The sequence below is a fragment of the Anguilla anguilla genome, chromosome 1 (genome assembly GCF_013347855.1).
Source record: "Anguilla anguilla isolate fAngAng1 chromosome 1, fAngAng1.pri, whole genome shotgun sequence".
Taxonomy (NCBI): domain Eukaryota; kingdom Metazoa; phylum Chordata; class Actinopteri; order Anguilliformes; family Anguillidae; genus Anguilla; species Anguilla anguilla.
In genome coordinates, this window is record NC_049201.1 from 69,684,091 (window position 1) to 69,710,182 (window position 26,092).

Sequence of the window (26,092 nt, forward strand, 5' to 3'; positions counted from 1 at the left end):
CATCTGTATGCCGTATACTTTAATAATTCCAATATTAATGCTTTCTATGTTTCAGTAAATGCATTAATAATACAGTGGCAACATAAGCAGTGTTAGCGAGCTATCTGATCTATGCATTGTGACTGGCATAGGTGTTGTTGTTTTACATTTTTAAGCGGAATAAGGGTCATGCTGACCTCTCCGCTACATGTAGTGAATGGCTGTATATCTGTGAGCTGCGTCTTGGATAAATATATTTTGATGTGTTTCAGTAAACAATGCCAGTCAGAGAATTTCGTCCTCTCTCCTTTGACTCCGCTTAACACCTCCCCACAATGGACTGGACTGCATTTATATAGCGCTTTTATCCGAAGTGCTTTACAATTGATGCCTCTCATTCACCCATTCACACACACACTCACACACCAATGGTGAAAGGCTGCCATGCAAGGTACCAATCAGCTCCTTGAGAGCAATTAGCGGTTCGGTGTCTTGATCAGGGACACCTCGACACCCCCGTCAACCGTCCGACTACCGGACAACCGCTCTTACCTCCTGAGCTATGTCGCCCCACAAGAAGGGTGGAACACACGCACACACATAAATACACACATGTATATGCATGTGCACCCACCATGATGTAGCTGCCCAAGTCCTCCTTGATGAAGTTGATGAACTCCTCCCTGCTCATCGATTTTCCATCGCCGTGTTTCTGTAGCGCTTCTGCAGCTGTGGGCACCTTGCTTGCTGGAGCAATGCCAGCTGGAAGAGAGGAGGATGGACATGGAGGAGACTGAGCTGTGTGTGTACGTTCCATGTGTTTACCTGCTTTGGAGGCACTCAACCTGCAGCACAGATTGAATGCCTATATGCTCTGTACTCTTCCTAAATGCCAGAAATTACCTTCTTGACACAAAATGAAATCAGTTTACACACATAAACACACACACACACACACACACACATGCACACAGAGGATTATTATCATTATTAGTATTATTGTTGGATTAATTACTGTACTGACCTTCTTCGGCATGAGAATGGAGAGCGACGAGGCACAGCAAGCTCACCACTGCCCCCCACTGCAGGAATTGTGCCATTGTAGAACTGTAAGCATACAATGCTAGAAGTAAAATATTAGCGTAACTTGGCGGGATAGCATACCTGCCATCCCAATATTTTAGTGAACTCTATATTTGAGATGTATACAGTTGTAATAATGATAATATTTAATGGAACTTTAACTGTTTTGTGTGTGCATATATATATATATATATATATATATATATATATATATATATACACACACACAAAACAGTTAAAGTTCCATTAAATATTATCTCAATATATCTCACTCAAACAAGGAACTGTCTATAAGTCATTCATTCAATCTAGCAAAATATAGGTCTACCATTAAACGTATTGATCAAAATGAGGCCAAGCTACAACAGACAAAATTGGCTATTTTAGCTCACAAAAATAAACTAGCTGTATTCCAAAGCAATGCTACCTAGTGTTTCCTAAATTATTTCAAGGAACTTGGCCCTTTGTATTTCATTGTTGAAAATGTGTTTTTGTCAAGATATCTTTTTAAAAATTTATTACTGTGTTATGAGTAACTGATAATAGTAATGCATGTAAATGTATGAGAGAGACATGCATACACATACATACACGTAAACACACATACATTCTAGCTCAAAGAAACACAGGCATGGATTCAGTCCTTTTTCCCTTACTGTGAATGACAAATAAATTAAAGTGTGTGTCACCCCACCAAGCTGTAACTGACAGTGTTGGGGAAACTACTCTGAAAGTGTCGTAGTACAAACTACCAGTTAGTTCACATTGAATGTAGTTGAATTACGATAGAGGTACCCTAAAGAGAGATTGTAATTGTAGTTTTCTTGCAAAACTACAATTACTTTGAAAAAATGTAGTTCAAACTACTTTGTAAAACATTATCAAATTATCAGTATCATGTTCCCAGATGCTTATTGGCATTACTGTATGGTAGCCATCCCTTATCTGTGGGATCTGCCTACATGTTTAAGAAATAAACTTTCAGAATAACACAGAATAACTAGTGATTCAAGACTTAATGTCTAGATAAAAATAAGTCAATAGACAAAATTTGTGAAACAATAACGCCCCCCCCCCCCCCCCCCACCCCCCTGATTGTTATGGTAACCTGGAAGTAGTATACACTTCCTAGATAGCTTGGTATGCAGCTATTCTGGTTCAGACAGTTTCACCAAACAAACAAACAATGGAACGTCATATTTTAAATGGCATCTGCTTTCGTTCGGCATGTGAATTGCCACTGTGTAAAACAACCTTATTTAACTTTGACAACGTTCACAGGAACCAAACAAGCTCACACACTATGTTCATCCAAATGTTTTTTTTCCCAGACTGCCATTCTGTTGACACATTAGCTTTAAAGATCACCGTCTGTTTGCTGTCATTTCTTTCACTATATTTTTCAACCTCCTCAAAGCCTAGTACAGACCGCATTGATTAAATACTGCTCAATGACAGTTTGTGTGAAGAAAAGAGAAGGAAAGAAACAAGAAGGTGTGGAACCAAATGAGAAGAGACGTTCTCAGGTAAGCTTACAGGTGTTACGCAGAAAAGATCAAAAGAGAGTACGCATTAAGATGGCAACTTGCAATACCCCACGGCAAAAAGTGCACAGTAGTCAAAACAGGTTTCCCTCCTGACAAAAGAAGACCACAAAACAAGGTAAAAATATGAGTCTCTTACCTGTAATCGGCGAGGGAAGTGACTGTTGATGTATTACCTAAAGTAAAGAGAGGGGAAACGAATTAAGAGGCAGATTGTTTTTTCTCCTCCCCTCTCTCTGAAATCAGTGAGAGAATTATCATAAAGGGGGCGGGGTATAAATAGGCGGGGAGCACCACTGACAGCTTGTGCAGACAGGTATTTGTCACGTATGGCAGTGAATACAATACATCTGAACACTCACCTCTGTGTGACTGAATGTGTGTGTGTGTGTATGTGTATGTGTGTGTGTGGGGGGGGGGGGGGTACATCTTAAGATTGTGTTCTTCTCCATGTGTATATTTAAATGGAGGGATACTATATGTCTGTCATGCAAGATCAAAACAAAGGTTACCCAATATATCTGCATACTGTCTCACGCCTGTCAAAAGGCAATGCTGTTATTGTAGAATGACAGCGTGTAATTTTACTGTGAAAACTCTTGTCATGACCTGTCAACCTCTTTGCCGCACTGCCGCAAATCAATAACAGCAGTTCACACGCAAGTTCAGGAACCCTCACAGCTTCTATAGCATGAAAAAATATTCCTGTTGCCGGGTGTTTCTGAATGTAACGGTGAGGAACTTATTTCTGCTCTTCATGAGAAAGTGCCAGATGTACAGCAGTGCCGTATTTTTTTCAACTCATACAAATGGTAAAAAAGGAAAATAAATGAATACATGACGCATGATATTTGTGATCCTTTTATTTTATTTTATTTTTTTTTAACATTTTGTTAGTTCAACAAACATTCTGCCAGCATGGCAAAGTCTAAATGAAGATTCCAAAATGCTACAGTCTGGAGTCATTCAGGTGCTGTGCTGCTCGTCACATAGTAATACATTAAAAAAAACAATTGCTTGATTAAAACACCAGAATCAGTGATTAGGGATAAAATGAGCGCTTTAGTGCAACTAATTGTATAGTAGAAGTTTTAACAGCAGTTTCTCTCACGTAAAAAACACACAAAGACAACACAAACCTGAATTGCAAACATCAATTATGCTCAGCTCTAAATTCCAGCTCTTTAAAGTTCCCCCAAAGAAAAAAAAAAAACACAAGTAAATGCCCAAATTTCGAAATAACACCATGGAAATTTGATCTTGATTTTTTCACATTGGCTTGTTTCATTCGTTGTAATAAATAATTGTGGAACTGCTTGTGTCGCCTCTCTCTTTCTCTGTCTTCTCAAACACACACACACACACACACACACACACACACAGTACAGTGAAAGCTGAATAGCAGCTAAGTTGCAGAGTCTCAGTTCTGTCCCTTTAAATAAAGTTTAGTAAATTATTTTCTACTGAAGCAGTTCTGGTATCTTGCGATCTCCCATTCTATGATAAATGCATAAAACGCTAATAATCGCAAAAGTTTACAATATAGAAAAGTATTTAAACTTCATGAAATGATCTAGTGATCGTAGCTGGAAACTGGACATGAATATGGAACAGAGACTAACAAAGATTTGTCACAAGCACATCACAAATTCTGGTTGCTCAAGTGCAGTATCATTTTGTCTCCAATATGAACACCATGAGTAATCAATAAGTAAGTGTATTCACGTGTTAGTAACATGAACACGATGAAATGAATGTCAACTTTTTGGTTTTATATGACTAAGTTACATTAGAGTGAAATGGTGAAATACTAGTTTAAGAGTGATGTTTCAAGTACCATAGATAAATAAATGCCAATGCCATTGTTACAACAGTATGAATTTGTATTAATTTAATTAGCCTGGAAGAATCACACGTAGACATAAAAAGATGCAGTCAACAAGTCTAATTCCTAGGAAAATGTTATAAATGTTACATAATAACAGTGTGAAATATAATATGAAATAAACAATAATTTAAAGCTTATATAAATAAAAAAATTCCAAAACTCACTCCTTTATGCAAAATGGAAAATATAAAACAAAACATAAAACAAAAGAATATATTAATATTTCATACAATAAAAACATGTATTTATGATAAACATACGTAAAGAAACATACCCACTGAGTGGGGATATTAATTTAATTTCCTTCTGGCAATGGAAATTAAAAACGACCAGAACATGATGGTTAATGCACTGAATTAGTTACTCAGATTGGTGGCACGTGATTGGATGGTAACCCTCCTGACTGGGGCCTGCTCTGCACTGCGATTGGCCACCAGCTCTTGAAGCTGAAGTGCCCCACCGCCAATAAAACAGAAGGCAGGACAGACAGGCGCAGAGCAATCAACTGGTCCCTCCCACAAGGGCCGCAGTGAATGGGCATCATAGAACGTGACACGCCCCTTCTCAAAGTCCAGGCACACCCCAAGCTGAGGGGGCAATGGGGCAGTCAGGGCCGTCAGATGTGTGGGATGACTGCTGCTGTTGCTGTGGTTGGAGGACGGCTCCCTGGGGCTGGTGGCATTGCTGGGGCAGTTGTTATGTGAATTTGCCCCCTGGGGCAGAAGAACCTTGCCCATGCCCATTGTAAGGAAGGAGAAGGGAGGCGGAGAGTCCAGGGCATCCTCGGCCCCGCTATCATGACCGCTATCTGGGTCATAGCTAGAGGGAAAAAGTGATGAATGTGAAAAATATTGAATGGCAGAACGATGAAGAAAAAAGAATGAAACATTTGGCAGCCTTTAAATACTATTTTACCTTCTACTGTACTTCATAGGTACTCCTTTTTATCCCCTCCCTCATCCCCCCCACACCCCCCTCCCCCCCCCCCCCTCACCGGGGGCTGGCCATGTCCTGGGGCAGATGAAACCACTCTTGCAGTCTGGATTCCAGACCCACCCCTACCTGCATTGCAGAAACACAATAATAACACATACAGGCCAGTAGGCCATATCGCACACTGAAGTACAAACACAGAGAAACAGACTGATCTCAATTCTATTTTTATTCTACCAACCTCAGTGCTACTGTCAACAATTATGCTAGTCTCACAAGCTGCAATATACACACTTTGCCACAACCAATACAGCTGTTCCATATAACTGTTTTCTTGCCTTGACCAGGTATGAGCCAGGCTCCACAGAGCATGCCCAGTAGTGCTTCCCCTGGGTTATGGCAATGTCGCCCACCAACAGGTCAGAGGTCAGGTGGCAGGAAGTGAGGGCGCGGTCGGCAGCCTGCAGGAGGGAGAGGCCCGGGACGCTGCGGGCGCAGCGCTGCTCCTTACTGACCACCAGCCGGTCAGAGTGGAGGCCCCAGCGTGAGTCCAGGTAGAAATTCAGCACTGGGAGGGACAGGGAAGGGGATAGGAGGAACAGGAATGGGGGCAGGGAAGGGGATAGGAGGAACAGGAATGAGGACAGGGAAGGGGATAGGAGGAACAGGAATGGGGACAGGGACGGGGATAGGAGGAACAGGAATGGGGACAGGGACGGGGATGGGAGGAACAGGAATGAGGACAGGGAAGGGGATAAGGAGGAACACGAAAGGGAAGAGGAGAGAAGTAGGAATGGGGACAGGGAAGCAGAGAGGTATAGGGGATGGGATAGGAAATAGGTGTGGGGAAAAGAACAGGGAAGAAAAGAGTGAAGGGGATGAGGGAGGGGTTGGGGTTGAGGATGGGGAAGGGAACAGGCAAGGGGATGGGGAGTAGAGTGAGGGTAAGGGACAGAGGAAACATAATGGAAGGAGCAAACAAGATGGCACAGACGAAAGGAAGCAAGAAGACAGAGTAGGGGAAGGGGGAAGATAAGGGATTGGCATTGGTAGGGGAGGATTGAGGTAAGGAAGACAGGAGACACAGGCAGTGGGGAATTGTCCAGGCGGCTCAGGAAGACAGCACATTGGCAGGAGGGGCAGTAACGAACATAAGGACAGGAAAGCACATGAGAGGCGCAGAGAGGAAAAAGGAGAACAAGGGATCGAAAGAGGGAAAAAGGGGGAGAGAGGAAAACAACAGGTACCTAGTACACATTCCAGGAAATAGGTAGAGATAAAAAGGGTAAGAGAGGAAAGCAAGTAGTACCTGTTACATTCTAGGGAAAAGGGGGGGGATTAAAATAAGAGAAGAGAACAAAAGCATAGGATTTTGGTGAAGGTATTGTTAAGAAAGCAACAATGCCAGGAAGAGGAAGCAGAAGAGAGAGAGAGAGAGAGAGAAATAAAGATAGGGAGATGTAGAACTACCAGGTCACCATTAAAGCCAGTGGCGTTAATAGTGTAGAATCACTGTTATCCTGAATGATCAAAAAATCATATTCGTTATGTTCTGAACCTAACAAATACAAGACTGCATTGTCGCACGAATCAGAATGATCTGCAGCTGATGCACAGTGCAAGTGGAACAAGTTAGAGAGTGGAAGTGAAGCAGAGTAGAGTGATGGTGAGAGAAAGAGAGAGAGAGAAAGTGGGCTGAATAGGTCAAGCAGGTGGAGGGAAAAGAGGGTAAAATGGGTGACAAGACAAAAGAAAGAGAGGGACATGCCGAGCTAGAGGTAGGGATGGGAAAATACAACAGAACTAGGACACAGAATTGGATAGGTGAAGAGAAACAAAAGTGGTAAACAAAGGGAGAAATGAGTAGAAAAAGTAAGAGAAGAGTAGCGTGCCAACTCTCAGAAATCTCAGCATAAGTACATATTATCTCAGCATATTATCAAAATCCCAGTTTCTAACATTAAGTCTCTCAAGCTATTTTTGAATCTGACCATTCACGGTACAATTATGCTGTACTTACAGTGTATCTGGGTGTACAGAAGTAGCACACAAGCATAATAATTAGTGAACCAGTCTTTCTTAAACTTAATGTTCAGAGTTTCTCCAGCTAGTTTTTTCCAGCTACAGCTACAGCAATTAAGACACCAATTAGCCGAACCAGCATGTCTTTGGACTGTGAGAGGAAACTACAGAACCTGGCGGAAACCCACGTGGACACAGGGAGAACACGCAAACTCTACACAGACAGGCATTATGCCTTGATGGCCTGCAAGCCACCCTGAAGGAAAGCCGAATTAATAATTAAATAATGATGTTACTTTAAATGTAAGTAACAAGACATACTGTGAATAGGTAGCTAACATAATTTTAAGAATGTAACTAGTACACTATCACTGTCATCATATTGTAAAGAGGGTCAGGCAGATCCACAAGGCACGTGCATTTCACTTGTAAGAATGCAGCAATGCCGCCCCATGACGTACATGTCATTGGTAACTCGGCTCAAAAGAGACAGCACAAAGACACTGATAGGCACCTTCGCACAACACCACCCCACCCATTGTGGATATTATCAGCAGGGTAGGGCACGTCTTTTGAGTTCCTGCGGAAGAACAGGCTAGACAGGGTCACGTTTGCGTTTGTTTCTTCAGCCGGAAGACCTGCTCTTTATTACCCGCTCTTTATTACGTACTTCATCATGCCACCTGAGCAGTGTAACACGACGATGACAACGCATCGCGTCTCTTATTCATTCTAATGCCTGGTTACGATGTGAATGGACAATGCAAATTTGATCATTTTTTTTATACTTCCTCTGGAAAGTCTTTTATAAATTCTCTAATGTAACATAAAAGAAAAACGCTACATCTTGGAAAATTGCTAAAAAAAATTTTTTTTAAAGCTACATCTTGGACACAATTACAAGTCGCCAAGTTGATGACTTTTTTGACATCCATTATATCCGTCCATTTGGTTAATGGACGAATACGTCTAATTATTAACTGGTATGTTGGGTTACATGAACGTACGTAACATGTAGCATTACACCAGTGTTCCAGAGGTAAAGGTGTGTAGCACTATTACCTTCCACACATGCAGTACGTACAGTATGTAGGTAGAGAATATGTGTGTGATGAGTGTGATGAGTGTGTAAAGATGTGATGAGTGTGTGGAGATTTGATGAGTGTGATGAGTGTGTGGAGATTTGATGAGTGTGATGAGTGTGTGGAGATTTGATGAGTGTGATGAGTCTGTGGAGATGTGATGAGTGTGATAAGTGTGTGGAGATGTGATGTGATGTGTGTAATAAGTGTGTGAAGATGTGATGAGTGTGTATTGAGTGTGATGAGTGTGGTGAGCGTGTGGAGGTGCGCGTAACTCACCTGGTGCAGGTGGGGTGTGAAGGTACACCTCCTCACTGTACTCCCCAAAGCCGGCCTTGTTGCAGCCCCTCACCCTCAGCACGTACACACTGTCCATCTCCAGCCTGTCAATCACAGTGCTGGTGCCGCTCACCTCCTCCAGGCGCTGCCACCCCCAGTGGCCCCCGCCGCCCCCGGCCCCTCTCCCGGGGTCCCTGACCCCGCCCCAGACGCCCCCCGGCCCTCCCTCGCGCCGCCGAAACTCCACGGAGAAGTGCCAGGCGGGGGCGGAGTCCTGGGGCAGGCGCCAGCACAGAAAGAGCTGGTCGTACGCCAGGGTGCGCTGGGTGTCAATCACGGGCGCCAGGGGGGCTGAGAGAACACGCGCGGGAGCACACGTTTCAATCAGACATTCTGTGTTCGGAGCCATTCATCTTCATGGCACACACCCTCAGCCTCAGAGTGACTTAGCCTAGTTCCTTAACCACTACACCCCTCGACATCACCAGATTTTACCCTCAAACACAGCGAAATACTCAGTGTCAAATGGACTCTGACTCCAACTGGGACCACATGTACTCTATTAAAGTTTAAAGTACTCTATAGAGTTCATTCTAGCATTCACTGAACGCTTTAAAGCATGAGCCCACATGAGACACATTTGGTACATGACCTTTGCCCTCTAAATGTACAGCTTGTGCAGATTTCTCAGCAGCATACAAGAAAATGACCAAAAAAGTGCTATCAACATAAATCAAAAGTGGACCTGTAGTATCATTCTCCTACTACCCAGCTCTCACTCACTCTCCCTCTCCCTCTCTCTTACCTTTAATGAATTCTAAGCTGTTGAGCATCTTCAGTTCTCGGGAGATATCCACTTGAAAGTGTCGAAAAGAGGGATCAGCTGACAGAGAGAAGCACTGCAGGTTCTCAATTGTCTTCAAGAGCCTGAGAGAATAAACAACTGCATTTCAAAGAGGGATAATAAGTAACAATAGAATCTTAAGGAAAAAACCCATTTCAACTGTTGGAGGTGTAGGCTTAGTGACACAGACAGGTAGCGACAGTGCCTGGCTAACACAGGAAAGTATGGCTACCCAGGAAAGACAGGCTGCGCTCACACTGCAATCTATCAGAGATCCAGACAGAGCTGCACTTCACCACTCAATGAGAATAGCTCTATTCTCTATATAATGCCCTATTCTGGAGAGGCCCCGGGTTTTGCAGTATATACAGGGCAAGTTTGTCATTGTCTGAAATAGCCTGAGGAATAGTGGGTGACTCAGGTCTAAAACATGATATCAATTTATTTCTAATTTTATAAAATACTTTATTTAGATCTTTCTTTGTCTACAGTATTTAATTTAGTAATTTATTATCACAGTGAATTGTTAGTTGTGCTTACTCTTTTAGGACCCGTTTGTTGTTCTATTGTGTTGTCCTGCATTGTGCCTTTCTGTATATGTACAGTATGTGCTTTTTCAAAGTACATCTGTGTCGCCATGGCAGCGAACGAAACCGAAATGAGCGCCGAGCGGAGGGCGGGAGAACCTGTTGTGAGTGAGGCGCGCCGCCTGCACGAAGCAGGGCGGGTCCGTCTCCTTCAGGAGCTCCTGGGAGAAGGCCAGCAGGCCGGCGTTCTCCAGCATGCTCTGCTTCTCCGTCACCTGGGCCGAGAGGGCCTCGGAGCGCCGGAGCCGGGCCCCCTCCACCGCCTGGGCCAGGGCCCCCTGCCGCTCGGCCAGCGCCGCCCCCAGCTCCCGCACGCACTGCGTCAGCTGCTCCAGAGCGCCGGCGCCGTTCATCTGCCGGGGGGAGTGGGGGGGGGGGGGGGAGCCATGGGAGGAGCAGTGGGCAGGGCAGCAGGGTCGTGAGGCAGAAGGGGAGGAGCATGGGGAGAGAGGGATGGGCAGCGGATACAGCGGGAGGGGCATCCATGACAGGTGGGAGGAGCAGTGGGGGAAAGTGGGAGGGGAAGTGGGGAAAATTGGGTGGAGCAGTTGGGGAAAGTGGGAGGGGCAGTGGGGAAAGTGGGAGGGGAAGTGGGGAAAATTGGGTGGAGCAGTTGGGGAAAGTGGGAGGGGCAGTGGTGGAAAGTGGGAGGAGCAGCAGTTACACACAGCAAACCACAGAGAGTTCTGTTACATTTGAATCGTGCAGTTTTGCCGGAGATGGCTCAAATAAAGTGCCTCGTTCTTGGTGCTTCCGCTGTACGTGGAGAGAGAGCTGAGAACTCCTGCTACTCAGGTGGGGCTAGAAATACCCTGCCAGTGTCCTCAAATAAATGGCCAAACTATAATCACACAATCATGTTGGCTACAGCAGTCTACAGATCATTCAGTCATTTGCCACCACATGAATCGAATGATGTTTGCACTGTACCCCCTTGAATCACTTAGTGTGACCCAAAAGTACACAGTCTAAGCCCTATGAGAAGGCTATGTAAAACAGGCTGCTCTTGTGCGTTAGCTGAGGGCGTACCAATGTTGTTCAGCGAGAGGGGTGTATGCCTGTGATGTGCTGTAATTGAACAGTATGGCATTACATAGTTACATTGTTTACCTCTGTCTGCATTATGGCATTCTCCAGCTGGGTGATCTGAGCCTGCACTGTCTCCTGATTGGCTAGGATGTAGTTGATCACCTTGGTGATTTTTTCCTAAGGGGACATACACAGATCACACAGGATCAACCGCACAAACCTGATATTCACTCATTCACTGCTTTAGTGTATATGTTCGTTTATGCTGTACTAAATATACAATAAAGCTCCCTTATATTCTTAGCTAGTGTACACAGTATAAAACTGTGTATATGAGAATTGGGAGAATTACTTTATTGGGAGATGTCCTCTTTTTAAATACTGGGTAAATAATAACATTTTTAACACATCAAAAAAAAAAAAATTCAACCTATCACCCATCCCTTTCACAGTGTGATCTGAGGAAACCCTGTAGGTAGGAGGTCTTCACACTACAGACGGTGCCCACCTTGAGTGCCTGGCAGACGTTGGCGACGGGGGTGACCTTGTGGCCCGCATGGATTCGTCGCAGCTTGCACAGCGGGCACAGCAGCCTCTGGCAGGACTTGCAGAAGAAGTGCAGCCGCTCCTGCTCATGCTCTGGGCACGTCAGAACCTGAGAGAGAGGCGGGGGGGGGGGGAGGGGGGGGGGGGCAGACACGGAGGCAACAGTTCATGGGACAGAGGGGAGAAGGGATACGGGAGAAAGAAAAGGAAAGTATTAAGGTTGGAGAGGGTTGGGGGGGGGAGGGGTGTCGTGAAAAACCGGCTAATGAACCACACAGGCTAACATGAGGGCAACCGTCACCCTCGTGGCAAAAATAGCTTTTCAGGGGTTGGGCCTCTGTCCTCAGCAGCACACAGCGGCCTTTTCTCTTACCCAGACAGACACTTGGAAACCTGTCAGAAATTATCACAGACATCCAAGCCAAAGCTCTCTACACTGGCTCAGCGCCTTCAAAAATCTCTCGCTATTTAACTCATCCTCAGATAATATCACTGATTTAACTATACAGCATATCAGACTACTGTAATATTCAGTTCATATGAAGTATTAGGAAAGAAATGTATACGTCTATGCTTTCATGTACAGCATGTACATATGGCACATACTATAGTATGTACTATACACATCCACATCCACTGGCATCCAAGCAACCACAGGGTTAGATACACTCAAATCTATTGGTTGCCTGCTAATGAATCAGTGAGTAGCTGCTGAAATGGAAGTGCACGTCCTGATGACCTCACCTTGGGTCTGAAGTTGAGGGTGGGCAGCACGTGCTCGTGCTGGGCGCGGGGCGTGCCCCACGGGTGGTACAGCTTGAAGCACTCGTTGCAGAAGTTGGACCTGCAGTCGGCGCAGCCCTTGGTGGCCTCCAGGGACTGGGGCGGCTTGCAGAACTGGCACATGATCGCCACCGTGCCCAGGCTCACCGTGTGCCTGTACCTGGCGAAGAAGGTTCCAGAAAGGCGACCTTTCGGTTACGCGACAGTCACGTTTACGATTCTCAACATATCGACCGCATCTTACTGGTATCGCACAACCTCCAGGGCCAAAGGGGGAAAGAAACTGCAAACATGGCAAAAAAAAAAATTGTCCTTATGAGGCAACTTCAATGTGACGTTGTTTCCTGTTCAGAGGAGAATTGTGCAGTGGAGACAGAATCTGGGGTCCCCGAAATGCAGGTGCACTCCAATAATTCATTGTGAACCCGAGAGTAAGTCTTTCTTCGGTCCTAAAACCCCTCCTTTCAAGAAACGAAGAAGAACCGGCTGAGTTGGAGGAAAGGCCCCTTTACATGACGTTGCAGAGAGAGGCAATGTTACCGAACCCAAATTCAAAACCAGCGGCAAATAAATCAAGATTCTCATGAGCTTTCATGCCTTTCCCAGTTTTCAGCACACAACCGCGTGTCACCAGCCACGGCTAGCTTTCAGAGAGGTGACTCGTCAGCTGCTGGGCTTGAACCCTAATGTTGCTGATGTAAATGTCATGACCTTTTCAGTGCTTAAATACAGTTCATACATGTAAAAAAAGTTTTATGATTCTTGAATGTTTCAACAGAAACGACTTTTCAGACTCATTGTCTGTTCCTTGGAATTCAAAGCTATGATTATTTTGTGAAGGGTGTCAGATGACTAACACGAGATTCACAGATTATAAGACACCCCGTCCAGGTGCAGAAAATATTTGCCACCAAACAAACTTGATAATGCATTTAGAGCCGTGTGCCCTTTTTTAGTACAACTTTAAATTATTGGGTTTTTAAATAATTCAAATAATGTAAGCTGTTGTAATGTAATGAGTTATTTTACATATAGTTTAAATACTTCTAAGGAACAAAATAGGCGTTTATTTGCGCTCTCCAAATGCTTAACACATTTCCACATGCAATGTCATTATGATCAAGAACAATCACATGGACGACATGCAGTACACACCCATGCACATATTATTCATGCCTGCATTGCAACAAAAGACACTAAGAATCTCAGCCACGTCAACTGTCACATAATTCGAGTTTAACTTGATAGCTCATCACCTCATTTATCAGGACAGCTATCCACATTAGATGTTCCAGACAGTACCTATTACCGGCCATGATTCATTTTCCAGTGTACAAAGATGGTATGCTGTTACATTATTAATCTTGTGTGTGTGTACAATTGTAGGTATACGAATGTGTTGATACAAGTGTAATTCTATGTATGTACGCGTGTGTCTGTTTGCTCACCTACAAGGAAATCCGGCAGGAGAATTAACAACAGAAAATCTGTAGGTACAGCAGGTGTAGCTCAGCTAGTTTATCTTTGGAGTGAGAGGCCCGGGTTCAAATCTCACCTCAGGCAAATCTCTAACTCTTTACATAGGCATTCATGATCAGGTCATCTATATATATACTATACATGCTATACCAACCTGTAACATGTTTAGTTGTCAAAACTAAACAAAATTCAAAGTTGGGGTGAGCGTATTCCACAAGGGAAACATGAACAGCCACAGTACCGGGACCCACGTAGGAGTACACAAGCTCTGGGTGCTGTAAGGGGGCTGCTGTGTGCATGCAGTAACCGTCAGGTCACGTCCTTGAGTTATGGTTCAAATGCATTAGTACGAGACCTGAATGCAAAGTGCTGTAAATATGCACCCTATGCCCACATGTACCCAGGACTGCACCCCTAGTTCAGATTTTACCTGAATCGAAACAAGATCTCTTTTGGTACTCTGACAAAACATTACAGAGGTTCTAATCATGAAATTGTAAATTCAGCATCTGTAATGTGTACTAAATGGCAGTATAGGACAATGGTTAGGCAACTGGACTTGAACTCAGTGGTCACAGATTATTATCAGGTGGGGCACTGTCAGTTGAACCCTGGAGCAAGGTTCTCAACCTAAACTGCTTCAGTAGCAGTATAAGTGGGCTGCTTGCTAAAGTGTAAACTGCCTAAGTTGTTCATAATAGGAGCATGTGCTAAATACCTGTATGTAATGTAATGGGAGGCGATGGAGGTTAAGTGACAGTGAGGCGGGGTGCTGGAGGAGGACGGTACCTCTCCACGATGCGCTCCAGGGTAAGGTTGCGAAGGCATTCGGCCAGCCCCCTCTCCCCCAGCTCCACGTCCTTCCCACATGGAGGGCAGGGGAACAGCATGGGAGGAGGGGGGCCGTCCTTGCGCCTCCGGCCAGGGTACGTCCCATACCCTAGGAGCGAAGAGGGAAGGGCAGAGGAACAGGTGAGAGGACTGGGAGAGTAAAGGGGAAGGAGGGGTCAGTGGACAGCTGGTATCACGAACACTAAAGAACAAACATGGATATGGGAAAAAGTCACTAATGCAATTATAAATCATCTGAAAAGGCTGGTCGTGCATTTGCTGTGGTGGTATTCTTTATTCTATATGCTGACAGGTGCGGAAATAGGCTCGCAACCCAGCACACCTGCTGAAGCTCATTCTTGAACACACACACACACACACACACACACACACACTATCTCTCTTCCCCTCTCTTTCTCTGTCACATACACATATCATCTCTCTCTCTCCTTCTCTTCCGCTCTCACATACTCATTACATTTACATTACATTACATTACATTACAGGCATTTAGCAGACGCTCTTATCCAGAGCAACTTACATAACTTTTACATAGCATTACTCTCTCTCTTTCACACACACACAAACACACAATCCCTCTCCATCTGTTGCTCACTCTGTCTCTCTCACTCCCTCTCTCTCGCTCTCTCTTTCACACACACAAACACACAATCCCTCTCCATCTGTTGCTAACTCTCTCTCTCACTCCCTCTCTCTCTCTCTCTTTCACACACACAAACACACAATCCCTCTCCATCTGTTGCTCACTCTGTCTCTCTCACTCCCTCTCTCTCTCTCTCTCTCTTTCTGTGTCGGAGTCACACACACGCACCAGGACGCAGCACGCGGTCAATGCGGTCGACCTTGGGTGCGGGTCTGCGGGCCTGGCGTGGAGAGCGTGTGTTCGGGGTGGAGGCGGGAGACTTGGGCTCCGGGGGCAGGTCTGGGGCAGGATAGCCATTCTGCACCAGGACCTCAGACGCACACAGCAGGCAGACGCTGTGCTGGCACGGCAGGAGGATGGGCTGTTTCACCATCTCCTTACACACCGGGCACTGAAGCTCACGCTCCATGCTCTTCATATTGGACTGAGGGGAGGGGAGGTGGAGAAACAAGGCAGAGGAAACAAAAGGTTCAAAGATGTAGAGAGAGAAAGAGAGAGAGAGAGAAAGGGGACAAGAGAGAGAGAGAGGATGAGAGAGAGAGAGAGAGAGAGAGTGAGAGAAAGCAAATTTGAATTTGAGCAGGAAACAAAATTACATAGCCTATATATAAAAAGATAAGTGAGAAAGTGGGAGGTAAGTAGCTCCAAATGTGATCGTGAAAAGATGAAGAGAACAGAAAGAAGAGCATACGGAAGGGAGGAGGTGAAATGGACGAAAGTTAAGGTAGGAGAGTCATATGAATATAGGCTAAGTAAAATAAGCTGTTCTCTACGTCAGTGTCTGTACATTACAAGGTGGGGGAGGGTGTGGTCTGGGGGCAACCGAAAGATAATAATCATCTGACAGGACGAAGAGAAGCAGACAGGTAGAGGTGAGACAGCCAAACGGAGGTGCAGGATTAATGGGAGTCACAGAGTAGAAACAGAAATGGGTTCCCATATAAACAGCTCCTCCTCATGGACAGTCAGAGCCAGTCTTGTTAAATATGAATAATACCCAAGTGTTAATTACGACTTATGCCTGGCCCATGTGCCTGGGCACTACAGATGTATATAAATACATGCAGGCCTGCATGTTTTTGTGGTATATGATAGTCATGTGTTATGATAAAGGATAGCCATGTGTTGCACAAAAGTCCACTGAGCTGGGTCTTATGGAAACACTGATCGTGGCATGGTTTTAATTGTTTCCACAAAAATGTCACAGAAAAAGCAACATAATGAAAACACAAAGTAGAACCTGTTGTTGCAGTGTAAGTAGCACTATTGTTTGCTGTTGTCAAATTTCCTGCATTAAAACCAACATTTTTCTATACCATCACATGCAATATTGTAGACTTCCACTGCTAATACCACACCTGGGTTCTGACATGAAAATATAATATGGAAACTTTCCAGTTACCTCATTTTTAAATGTACTGTTCAATATTTGTCCATTTCCATTTGAAATGGGTGAAATACATGTAGTACCTTATCCCTTACAATACATAAACACACACACACAAACAAAGAAATGATGCAGAATGTCTCTCACTAACATACCAGTTATGAAAATGAATAACGGGGGGAGGTGGGAGTTTCTTCATTTTCTTTAAATGTGTTATAAAAACTGCCTGATTATTATACTACACATACTGTATACAATACACACACACACACACAGTGAACTCCGTAACATTTGGGACCAATACATTTTTTTTTCTTGATTTGGCTCTGTACTCCAAAATTTTTGATTCATAATCAAACCAATCGCCCCTAGTCCGAAGCAACACAATACTGCTGCACATAGACTTTGGATAGATGGATTTTTTGGTTCACCTGACTTGCAGGTGGCCCAAGCATGGGATACCATGATACCATGGGATTGCATGTGATACCTGCTAGGAAAAGGAGTAAATTGGAGCAAGACGCAGTGTTTTGAGCGTCAACTATTTACGTTGCTCTTTAATTGCATGTTAAATTTCACTGGTATCACAAATGTGTGTCTACATCAATACAGTGTAGTTTTCCCTATCTATCCGTTTTACAGACTACTCGTCATCATGTTATTAATATTTGTACTGGAGAGACCAGTATTTGCTCGGTGGCTAAAATCAGCAGGTATTTTCAGAAGCGCTGCTGTAGGCCTACTAGGCCTCCGCTTGCTTGCATCCGGTTTCTATAGCAACAAGCATCCATAGACTCCCCACCCGTCGCGCGACCAGAATTCGTCTGTACATTTCGACCACTAAAATTTAGTCGCCGTTCAGTAATCTCGCTCGTTTTTCTTCATCTGATACATGGTTTCTTACTGAATACATTTTAATCATCAGTGTTTAACAGACTACAAACGCCATTTTATCAGAGGACCTTTGGCATCCCCCCTACTCAAACGAAACAGAAAATATAGCCTAGCTGGCAGAATGTTTTCCATAATATTCACTTGAGAGAGATGCCCTCTTTAAGACTACAGACTAGCAGAAAGTAGGCTACAAAGTTGAATTCTACAGTATCACCGAAAGAAAAACATTACTCGGGAAGTGAAAGCTGGACATTGTTTTCTCGCATCTTCTTAAAAGCTTCGGTAGTCGGTTTGAAATATGTGCACAATAACTGTCACAAACGTTACAGGGAAATGGTTTCCGTGAACACGTGAAGCAAACACGCATAAAAATGAATAGCTAATTTTAGTGAATTTTGATGGAGGGGTTGAGGGATACAGAGACGGTACCCTAAGATGTTGGAGGGGGAAGGTTGGGGATGGAAAGGAAAATTAAAGAAAAGCTACATTAATATGAGTAAAGAGCGGCAAGCTTGTAGGCTAATACAAACGCAGGCCATTCGACACGTATCACCAAACAGAATGGTCCATACGTGAAGATTTGAGGTATGATAGCATCGGTCTCGCACAGAATATTTTCGTTTTTTACTTGTCATTTTGACAGCACATTTCGGGAAGTTACTAGACGAATGGAGTTTGCCAGGTAGCACAATGACCCCGTAAGGCAAGCTATAAGACAAATATGCTATGCCTATCTTATTGCACATAGGCTGCAGCATAGGGGTGTTGAAAGACTTTGGCTATAACCTACCTAGTTGTTATATGCTAATGTTTTGAGAATCAACAGACAGACAAAGAAAGACGAACACATAGGCTGTTAATTTACAGGATCGATTGATAACCGATAGCCTACAGAAATCACAATAATACTTACACTAATGCGAACCAGTGCGTCCATTATCGATGTAAACGTTTGTAAGTCCGCCTCTGCCATTCCTGAAAAATATTGTTCTTGTCGGCGTTGCACGGATAACTATAAAATCCGATACAATAAAATAACACAAAAATTTTTTTTAACAAACGGCTGATGAGATATCTACTGCATTTAGGTGTTTGCGAATAACACGGCCTATCGCGCATTACACAACACACTCAAAAGCGCGCTGTACTGCCAGAAATATGAGTGTGACTTAATATAATTAAAATTATGGCAATGGTTAATATATTTTAACCTCAAATTCTCTGTTTGCATCAGTGGACTGACTATATGGTATAGGCTACGTCGCCTTCCGTCCCCCCGTGTCGCTATAATAAATTCGCCGGATTTTTCCTCTTCTCTACGGTAGAATATTTGCTCCGGTAATATACTGTTCAATGTGTGTGTGTGAGAGAGAGAGACCTGGGGGGGGGGGGGGGGGGGGGGGGAGCAGTAATGGACATGCGTAGTCATTCCTGCAGAAAAATTCAGCACTTCCAGCCTCCCATTGACACAAACCAGGATGTATATTGTTCAAGTAGCCTAGTAGCCTAAATAAAATAAAAACCAAAGCAAGAGCTGTATATCATAGGCTATTTGACCAGTGAATGCTATGTCAACACTGGATGAAATGTCTAAATTGGATTAATTGGCACTATTATCACGACATGACTTCACTGATGTTATACACAAAGTAGGCCTACTGTCTATAAGTCGTTAAATAAAACTGGCTAAATCGTGGTCCGTCGTTAAAAGTATTTATATCAAGATGAGGCCAAGTTACAACAAACAATAATGGCTATCTTAGCTCAGAAAAACGACACAAGCTTCATTCCGAAATTATTTCCTGTAACTTGGACCTGTGTTTTACATCGTACCATCCAAAGAGAATGAACCCCGCCCCCCTGCACTTTACTGCACTGAACAGAATTGTGGTTAACCTACAGTATAACTGCAATAACTGCAGTAATTTTTGTGAAGGTTGTAGGCTAGTCATGTAGCTGTCTGAGCCGTCTGGATAAGAGCGTCTGCAAAATGTCTGCAATGTATCGAAGAGATACCCATCTGTTGGCATTAAAATATATTGTGAGGTTTGCATGTGGAATTATAGAAAATGCATTTTAGAAATATAAATGAGTTTCCCACAAAGATTACACAGCTGTAAAAACAATAGTTGAATTAATTAATTAATTTTTTTGACTATGAGTTAGCAAGCAAGCTAGCTTCCTCATAAACCAAAAATGACGGCCACAAAGTTCTATCAGCTGAAATGATATTTCATGTGCACTTCCTTATATGTGTATGTTGCCTGTGTATCCGACTATAACACAATTGGGTACTTTGTTCAGACTACTTTGATCCAATGTTGTTATTGTCACATGTGGCTAAATGAATTGTTGATTGTAGGACTAGGGTATTTGTAATGATGGAATTGGCAGGAAAAAGAAGAGGAGAGAAAACGCAAAATAAGCCAAGTTTGGGGCTTCATTGTGCGGACATGAAATTGTATCTAAATTCTTGTGTTTACATAAGGTCAGAATAAGTTAATGTCCTTAAGGGCTGAGAGTCTGTGTTCATTGTGGATATGTCTGTAGAAAACTCTGGAAAGAATGTCCCAAACTCTCGGTGCTGAATAGGTATAAGTGCATGCCCTGTCAAGCCGAAACATGACGGATAGCATACCTGACATCTCAATAATAATATAGACACTGGGATCAATATCGAGGTAAATGGTAAATAGGTGAATGCACACAAGCAAGAATGAACTACAATCAGTGTGAATAGTTGCCAATTCCTTCCGGTCCGCTAGGCGTCGCGCTATTGCTTCACGCCCAGGTTCAGTTCCGACTGCCTCACTTTTGCCAGTGATAATGTAGCACCGCTTCACCGGCTGGCTTTTTGTTGTAACGTGTAACACTAACAGAGTGAAAGGCGTTGCAACGAATCTAACCTAACTATTAAAAAGCTATCAAGCAGCTTCACGACACCGGCTATACAATTTAAAACATGGGTGAGTTTTGGTATTTTTCTTTCGCCAGTTTTAAGTAGCCTATAGGGGAAATGTATTCACAGTTATATTGCTAGCTAATTTCAGCTGCCTAAATAATTCTACGGATTTGCAGTTGACTAAAACTACAGAAGCGGGTTGAGATTGTTTGAAATTTCCGTCGGGAAAACGTTACATAGGTGGCTGTCTAACTAGCTAAATATATTATAACTATGTTTATAAATAAATACCTTTGTCGCAGCTAGCACTTTTCTTCACAAGTTGGGGAAGATAATGCAAACTGGATAGCTGTCATTCGCGTGTAGTGTATGAAGTGACTCTTACGCAAAATGAGCTTTGTAGTTAACGTTAAATTAATGTTTGAATGTGATTCAGAGAGACTTTTGTTATTCCGACTAATACATATATGGGGGTAAATTTTCAATTATTTAGTGCAAGGGTGTCCAAAAATATCCGGGAGAAGCTCAGGTGTATTTCCAGCCGGACCTATTTGAAAGCGTACACTGTTACTGACGTGGCCTAAATAGCGAAATTCGACTAGCTTTCTCATTAGCCGCTTTTCACTTAAGTTAGTACGTGAACGTTCTTTGTTGCCAGCCTATGGATTTGCGCTTATATTGAACTAGTGGCTTGTATGTTTCCATTTTAAAAGCGATAAACTTTTGTCCAGTTTTCTATACGTGGCAGTGCTGGTTATTTTTCCAGCACTGTTTTTGCTGTTACTTTAGTGTCGTTTACTCGTACATAAGAAAGCAACATTACCACTAGTTAGCTATTGATAGCTACAATGTAGCGCATAAATGTATTGAATTGGCCTACTTACAGAAATGACTTGCCTAAATATCCTCTCACCCCTGTCTCTCTAGCTGTCAACACAGGCACCTCCCTCGTGCTCTCCAGCTTATTGTCAGTACTGGTGTTTGCGGGCATGCAGATGTTCAGTCGACAGCTGGGTTCCTCTGAGTGGTTGACCATCCTGGGCGGGTTCCTGGGCTCTGTCCTGTTCATCTGTTCCTTGACTGTATCCTTCATTGACGCTGATACACCAGACCCCCTATTGACCGCTCTTTGGCTGTAGGAGAGTAGTTGGTACACTTTTGCCAGAGGAGCTTTGCTCTCGTGATATTCCAGCTGCTCAGAAGATTATTTGGAGGCTACTCATTAGAATTAGTTGGCATCATCAATTTGTGTGGTTCACGTGTTCCTTGAGTAAATTTGCCTCTCTCCTTTTTTATCTTTATTTATCCCTTAACCTACTGCAAGGCCTTCAACAATCTGGAGAACCTTATTTTTGGGAAGGGGTTCCAGGCCAAGATTTTCCCAGAAAGTGAGTGTGTACTGCAGGTCATGACTGCATACGTTTCACTGAGTTTGATTGCCGTCACAAACTCACACCATGACTATCTTGGTTGCATATATGACATTATGCATAAAACAAGTAAAAAAAACTACACTTCACTTTGCTGCAGTGTAGATGCTCACATTTGGGGCTCAGTGTAAGTATGATTAGAAGGGATATTTTCATTCCTGACAAAAATAATTTTACACTTCTGTAGTGCATGGAAAAAGTACAGCTTTACTTCTTGTCTGAACTGTAACGAGCGCACTGAATATTGCCCGTTTGTTAATTTTTACACTGCTTGCAAAGGGGAAGAATGCTTAGAATTTCTTCCTTGTATCCTCCTTCCCACTGGGAGAAAGCTGATGCAAGGCTTGAGCTGTACTTACAGTACAAAGTACTGCAAAACTCTGGAAACGGTAACTGGAAAAGGGACACATGCTGTGCTATGTGTGAGTGTCATACTTGTAGTGAGCTGCAGTTGAACATCTTTGCACTTGCAATAAACAACCTTGTTTTTGCCCTTTTCCCTCAGTCGCGCTGTGCCTGTGCATTTCTCTCTTTGCCTCTGGGCTGGTGCATCGCGTGTGTGTCACGACCTGGTGAGTATTCTAGAACGATGCAAGAGACGGTTATACTGAACAAGGTACAGTCCAGTGTCAGGCCCTGTTGTTTTTGCTTGCAGCCAGTGTGTACAGGAAAAATACAAAACAGAATATTGACTTTTACCAATACCCAAAATGTATGTGGCTTCAGAATAAATAAATAAAAATGGTAAGAATTCTCAGGTTTATTAGCTTAAATGAATGGTGATGTTGTAAAAGGTGCCCTCTGCTGGTGAGGTCTAATACTCAGGTTTGAGCAGATTCTATTGCAGGTTCAGTACAATGGCAATAGAAATGAACACAGAGTAAAGTCCATTTTTCTGTTGGATTTGCATATTTGTCATGTTTGTTTTTGAATGTTTGGTGCATTGTAATTGGCTGTCCATAGTGGAATTTGCTTCCCATGTTGAAGTCACTTTGGTTAAAAACATCTGCGTTACTAAATTGTGTGTATCTCATACACTAGTCACAAAATGTAGTGAGATATAAATGTCAGACAGTATCTTTCAAGTCAAAAATTCTGAATTTAGTAAATCCTCTCACCTCTGTGCAATCTCTTATCTCTCCAGCTTGATTTTCTCTCTCTTCGCACTGTACTACATAAATAAAGTCTCCGCTGCTCTTTATCAAGCTTCGGTTCCCGCAACAACTCCAGCCAAAACTGCCAGCAAGGGGAAGAGGAAGAATTAAGAGCAACCAGCCAATCTAGTCTCCATAGCTGTCATCCTCATCCAATCACAGTAAATACAGCCAAGTGGAGCATTCACAATGACTTTTCTTGATTTTCTTCTCTTTTTTTTTAAAACATTCCACAAATCACCTGTTTGTCCACTCCCTATGTCTAACCCCTCTGATACCCTTCTAGTCCTTTACACACAGTCCCTTCATCAGAAAGCGATTTGTCCATGAAAATGTGATTAAATGGGTTTGATATAAAAACGTGGAGAAAATAGTGTGTTTATTGAATTGAGAAAAAATACAAAAGGGATCACATGGATGTAACTAATAATTTGTTTATAATGACAGGTGGATTTAGAAGAGATTGGAGTGGGTGCACTATATTTGACAATGACATATTGACTGTAAAATTAATGCACAGATATTGAAGATACTTTAATGCAAGCCTCAACATCACAAGTACTATTCATGCTGCAGCTAACATACACTATTTTTTTCGAATATGGAAATACAATGAAAATATTCTTTTAAGAGAAAAAGTTTTTTTCCTATTTGTTGGGGGTCCCCTGACACCAGTTTGGGAACTCCTGAGCTGTGAGAGCAACTGCAATGGTGAAGGACACAATGTGCTATCGCTACCTTTACAATTGGAGCCAGTGCATAATGAGGTGGAAATGTGAGCCGGGATGCCCACAGCAACATCAGTGTTCTGGTCCCATATTGTCATCTCCACAACCTTCTCATCACTGCCCTCTTTGGGCTTAAGAGCAAAACGCACCCAACAGCAAGAGATTTAGAGGGGGCTACTAATGGGGTATTGACATTGCCTGGTAATGTAGCAGGGAGGAACAGGATGTGATGTCATAGGAAAGAACACATTCTCTCCACCGTGCGCTGGAACCCGATCTTTGTGTCCTCCCTCCTTCCAGTGTCGCAGTATTGGAGGATAGAAGGGAAGTGCGCAGAACTATAGTGATAAGTGGAGGAAAGGAGGCGAGGAGTGAAGATTAATGGGATGGCTCCCAGAGTTGTGAGCCAAACTTGACACACTGGCCACGATCAATGGGACTGGTTCTGTGTTTGGTTGTTTTTATGATGCATTTGCATTTATAATTGACTTTTGCATTCCATGTTCCATTCCATGTCTCTGAAATACATGCATGCTTACAACCACTGAGTTGCAGCAAATGGAATGATTTCAGCTGTGTTATCTTTCACTGCCCAGTTTGTGAACTGGGGTATTTTCTTTCTTATCTCTGCAAAGCCCTTCATATTCCAGATGTAGCCAGTATGCAGAGTCAGGGAACATAGCTGGACCTGATGTTCTGTTTCTGTGTGTGTGTGTGTAGACACATTTGCTACGCATTTTTTCTGAATTACATCACTGGAAAAAACCAGGGCTGCAGCTGGAACTAGTGATATCTTGGTTGTTCTACATTTTGTCAAAGACTCTGCGCTTGTATTCTGGAGCACGGCACTTTGCCTGGGGTGCTGTCTGTAGTCATAATGCCTGTGGGAGGACACAGCCAGGGTATATTAAACATACTGCACATAGTCAAGCTCTCTAGTGACTCTAGAAATCCCCCAGTACCCACATGGCAGTATTGCGCACAATTGAATATGATATATCCTATGCCCAGCAGTTTATAAGGGGTGGGTCAAAGTTTGTTTACAGTTAAGAGTAACCGCCAGAGGTCATGTCTAATATTTGCTATACCTAATATTGGTTTTTATACCAGTGCTGTGTCTTTGAACCATAAATAAGCATACCTCCTCCAACAAATATAGAGAAGCTTTAAATTTAGTATGTTATGAGACTCAAGTGGAGAAAAACTGTTAGGTCTGCATAATAATTGCTGTCTCTCCACAAGTCCTCTATAGGCCAGGCTTAATCATCAAGGATTGACTTAACAAAATACAAGCCTGAATATCTGATGACAACATTCTGGTACAGCAGTAAATATTTTCTTTGATGTGAAGTTTATGGACACCAAAGCAGATGGCCTTAATAAAAACAATATGCAGTTCTACATATTCTGGAAGCTACTTTTAGGTTGATTTTCATGGAAGTAATTGCAGTAATCATGTTCCAGTTCATAAAATGCTGAATATTAAAAAAAAAAAAAGAATGCACATGAACAGGAGGCAGCAGACAGTACCTTCTGAAGCAAAACCAATGAATGGAACTGCAGGGATCTGCAAATGGCTTACACTTTAAGTGACTGAGAGTGTGGGACAGGTGAAGACATGCAAAGAATGTGATAGTACCTCAACCTCAACAAACACTGACACAGCCGGTCTCTGCACTGTTCAGTCATAAGGGATTCATAAGGGACTCAGTCCCAAAATACCCCCCCCCCCTTAAAAAAGGCTTCCCATAGTATTTATTACTTAGGAACACAAGAATTTCAGTTTTTTAATGTAGTGGTGGATGACTTTATTCAGGAGTGCACATGCGGCACATAGACTTTACTGTGCTCACAACTTGACCGTATGTAAACTGCACTTCCAATGCATTTGATGCCTCACCCTCCTTGATTACTGGCTCTGTATTTTAAAGTGAAGTGGTGGGTGGGACACGCAGTTTTCTCACCGCTCCTTCTGATTAAAGGCATACCGTGCTGGATTTTTACTTTGAAAACATTATAAACCA

The 26,092-nt window shown here is 43.2% G+C and overlaps 2 protein-coding genes across 4 annotated transcripts; one reads left to right on the forward strand and one right to left on the reverse strand.

Annotated features, from left to right (window-relative positions):
- Positions 1-3,454: 3,454 nt before the first annotated feature.
- On the reverse strand, positions 3,455-19,222 carry trim46a (tripartite motif containing 46a). 3 transcript variants are annotated; one of them, XM_035420311.1, is made up of 12 exons: positions 18,768-19,222; positions 15,742-15,997; positions 14,868-15,018; positions 12,561-12,759; positions 11,779-11,925; positions 11,352-11,447; positions 10,341-10,594; positions 9,616-9,737; positions 8,811-9,161; positions 5,766-5,995; positions 5,489-5,556; positions 3,455-5,313 (listed from the first exon to the last, which is right to left on the reverse strand). In XM_035420311.1, exons 1-12 carry the CDS (start codon positions 18,825-18,827, stop codon positions 4,851-4,853), a joined length of 2,397 nt encoding a protein of 798 aa, XP_035276202.1. In that variant the 5' UTR covers positions 18,828-19,222; the 3' UTR covers positions 3,455-4,850. The 3 variants fall into 3 exon arrangements, with proteins under 3 accessions (XP_035276202.1, XP_035276111.1, XP_035276292.1); XM_035420220.1 differs by lacking the exons at positions 3,455-5,313; positions 5,489-5,556 and having other exon boundaries at positions 5,817-6,746; XM_035420401.1 differs by lacking the exons at positions 3,455-5,313; positions 5,489-5,556; positions 5,766-5,995 and adding an exon at positions 6,609-7,230.
- Positions 19,223-20,640: 1,418 nt separating this feature from the next.
- On the forward strand, positions 20,641-23,706 carry krtcap2 (keratinocyte associated protein 2). The gene is made up of 5 exons (XM_035405718.1): positions 20,641-20,820; positions 21,684-21,838; positions 22,081-22,144; positions 22,692-22,758; positions 23,331-23,706. Exons 1-5 carry the CDS (start codon positions 20,817-20,819, stop codon positions 23,449-23,451), a joined length of 411 nt encoding a protein of 136 aa, XP_035261609.1. The 5' UTR covers positions 20,641-20,816; the 3' UTR covers positions 23,452-23,706.
- The last annotated feature ends 2,386 nt before the right edge of the window (positions 23,707-26,092 follow it).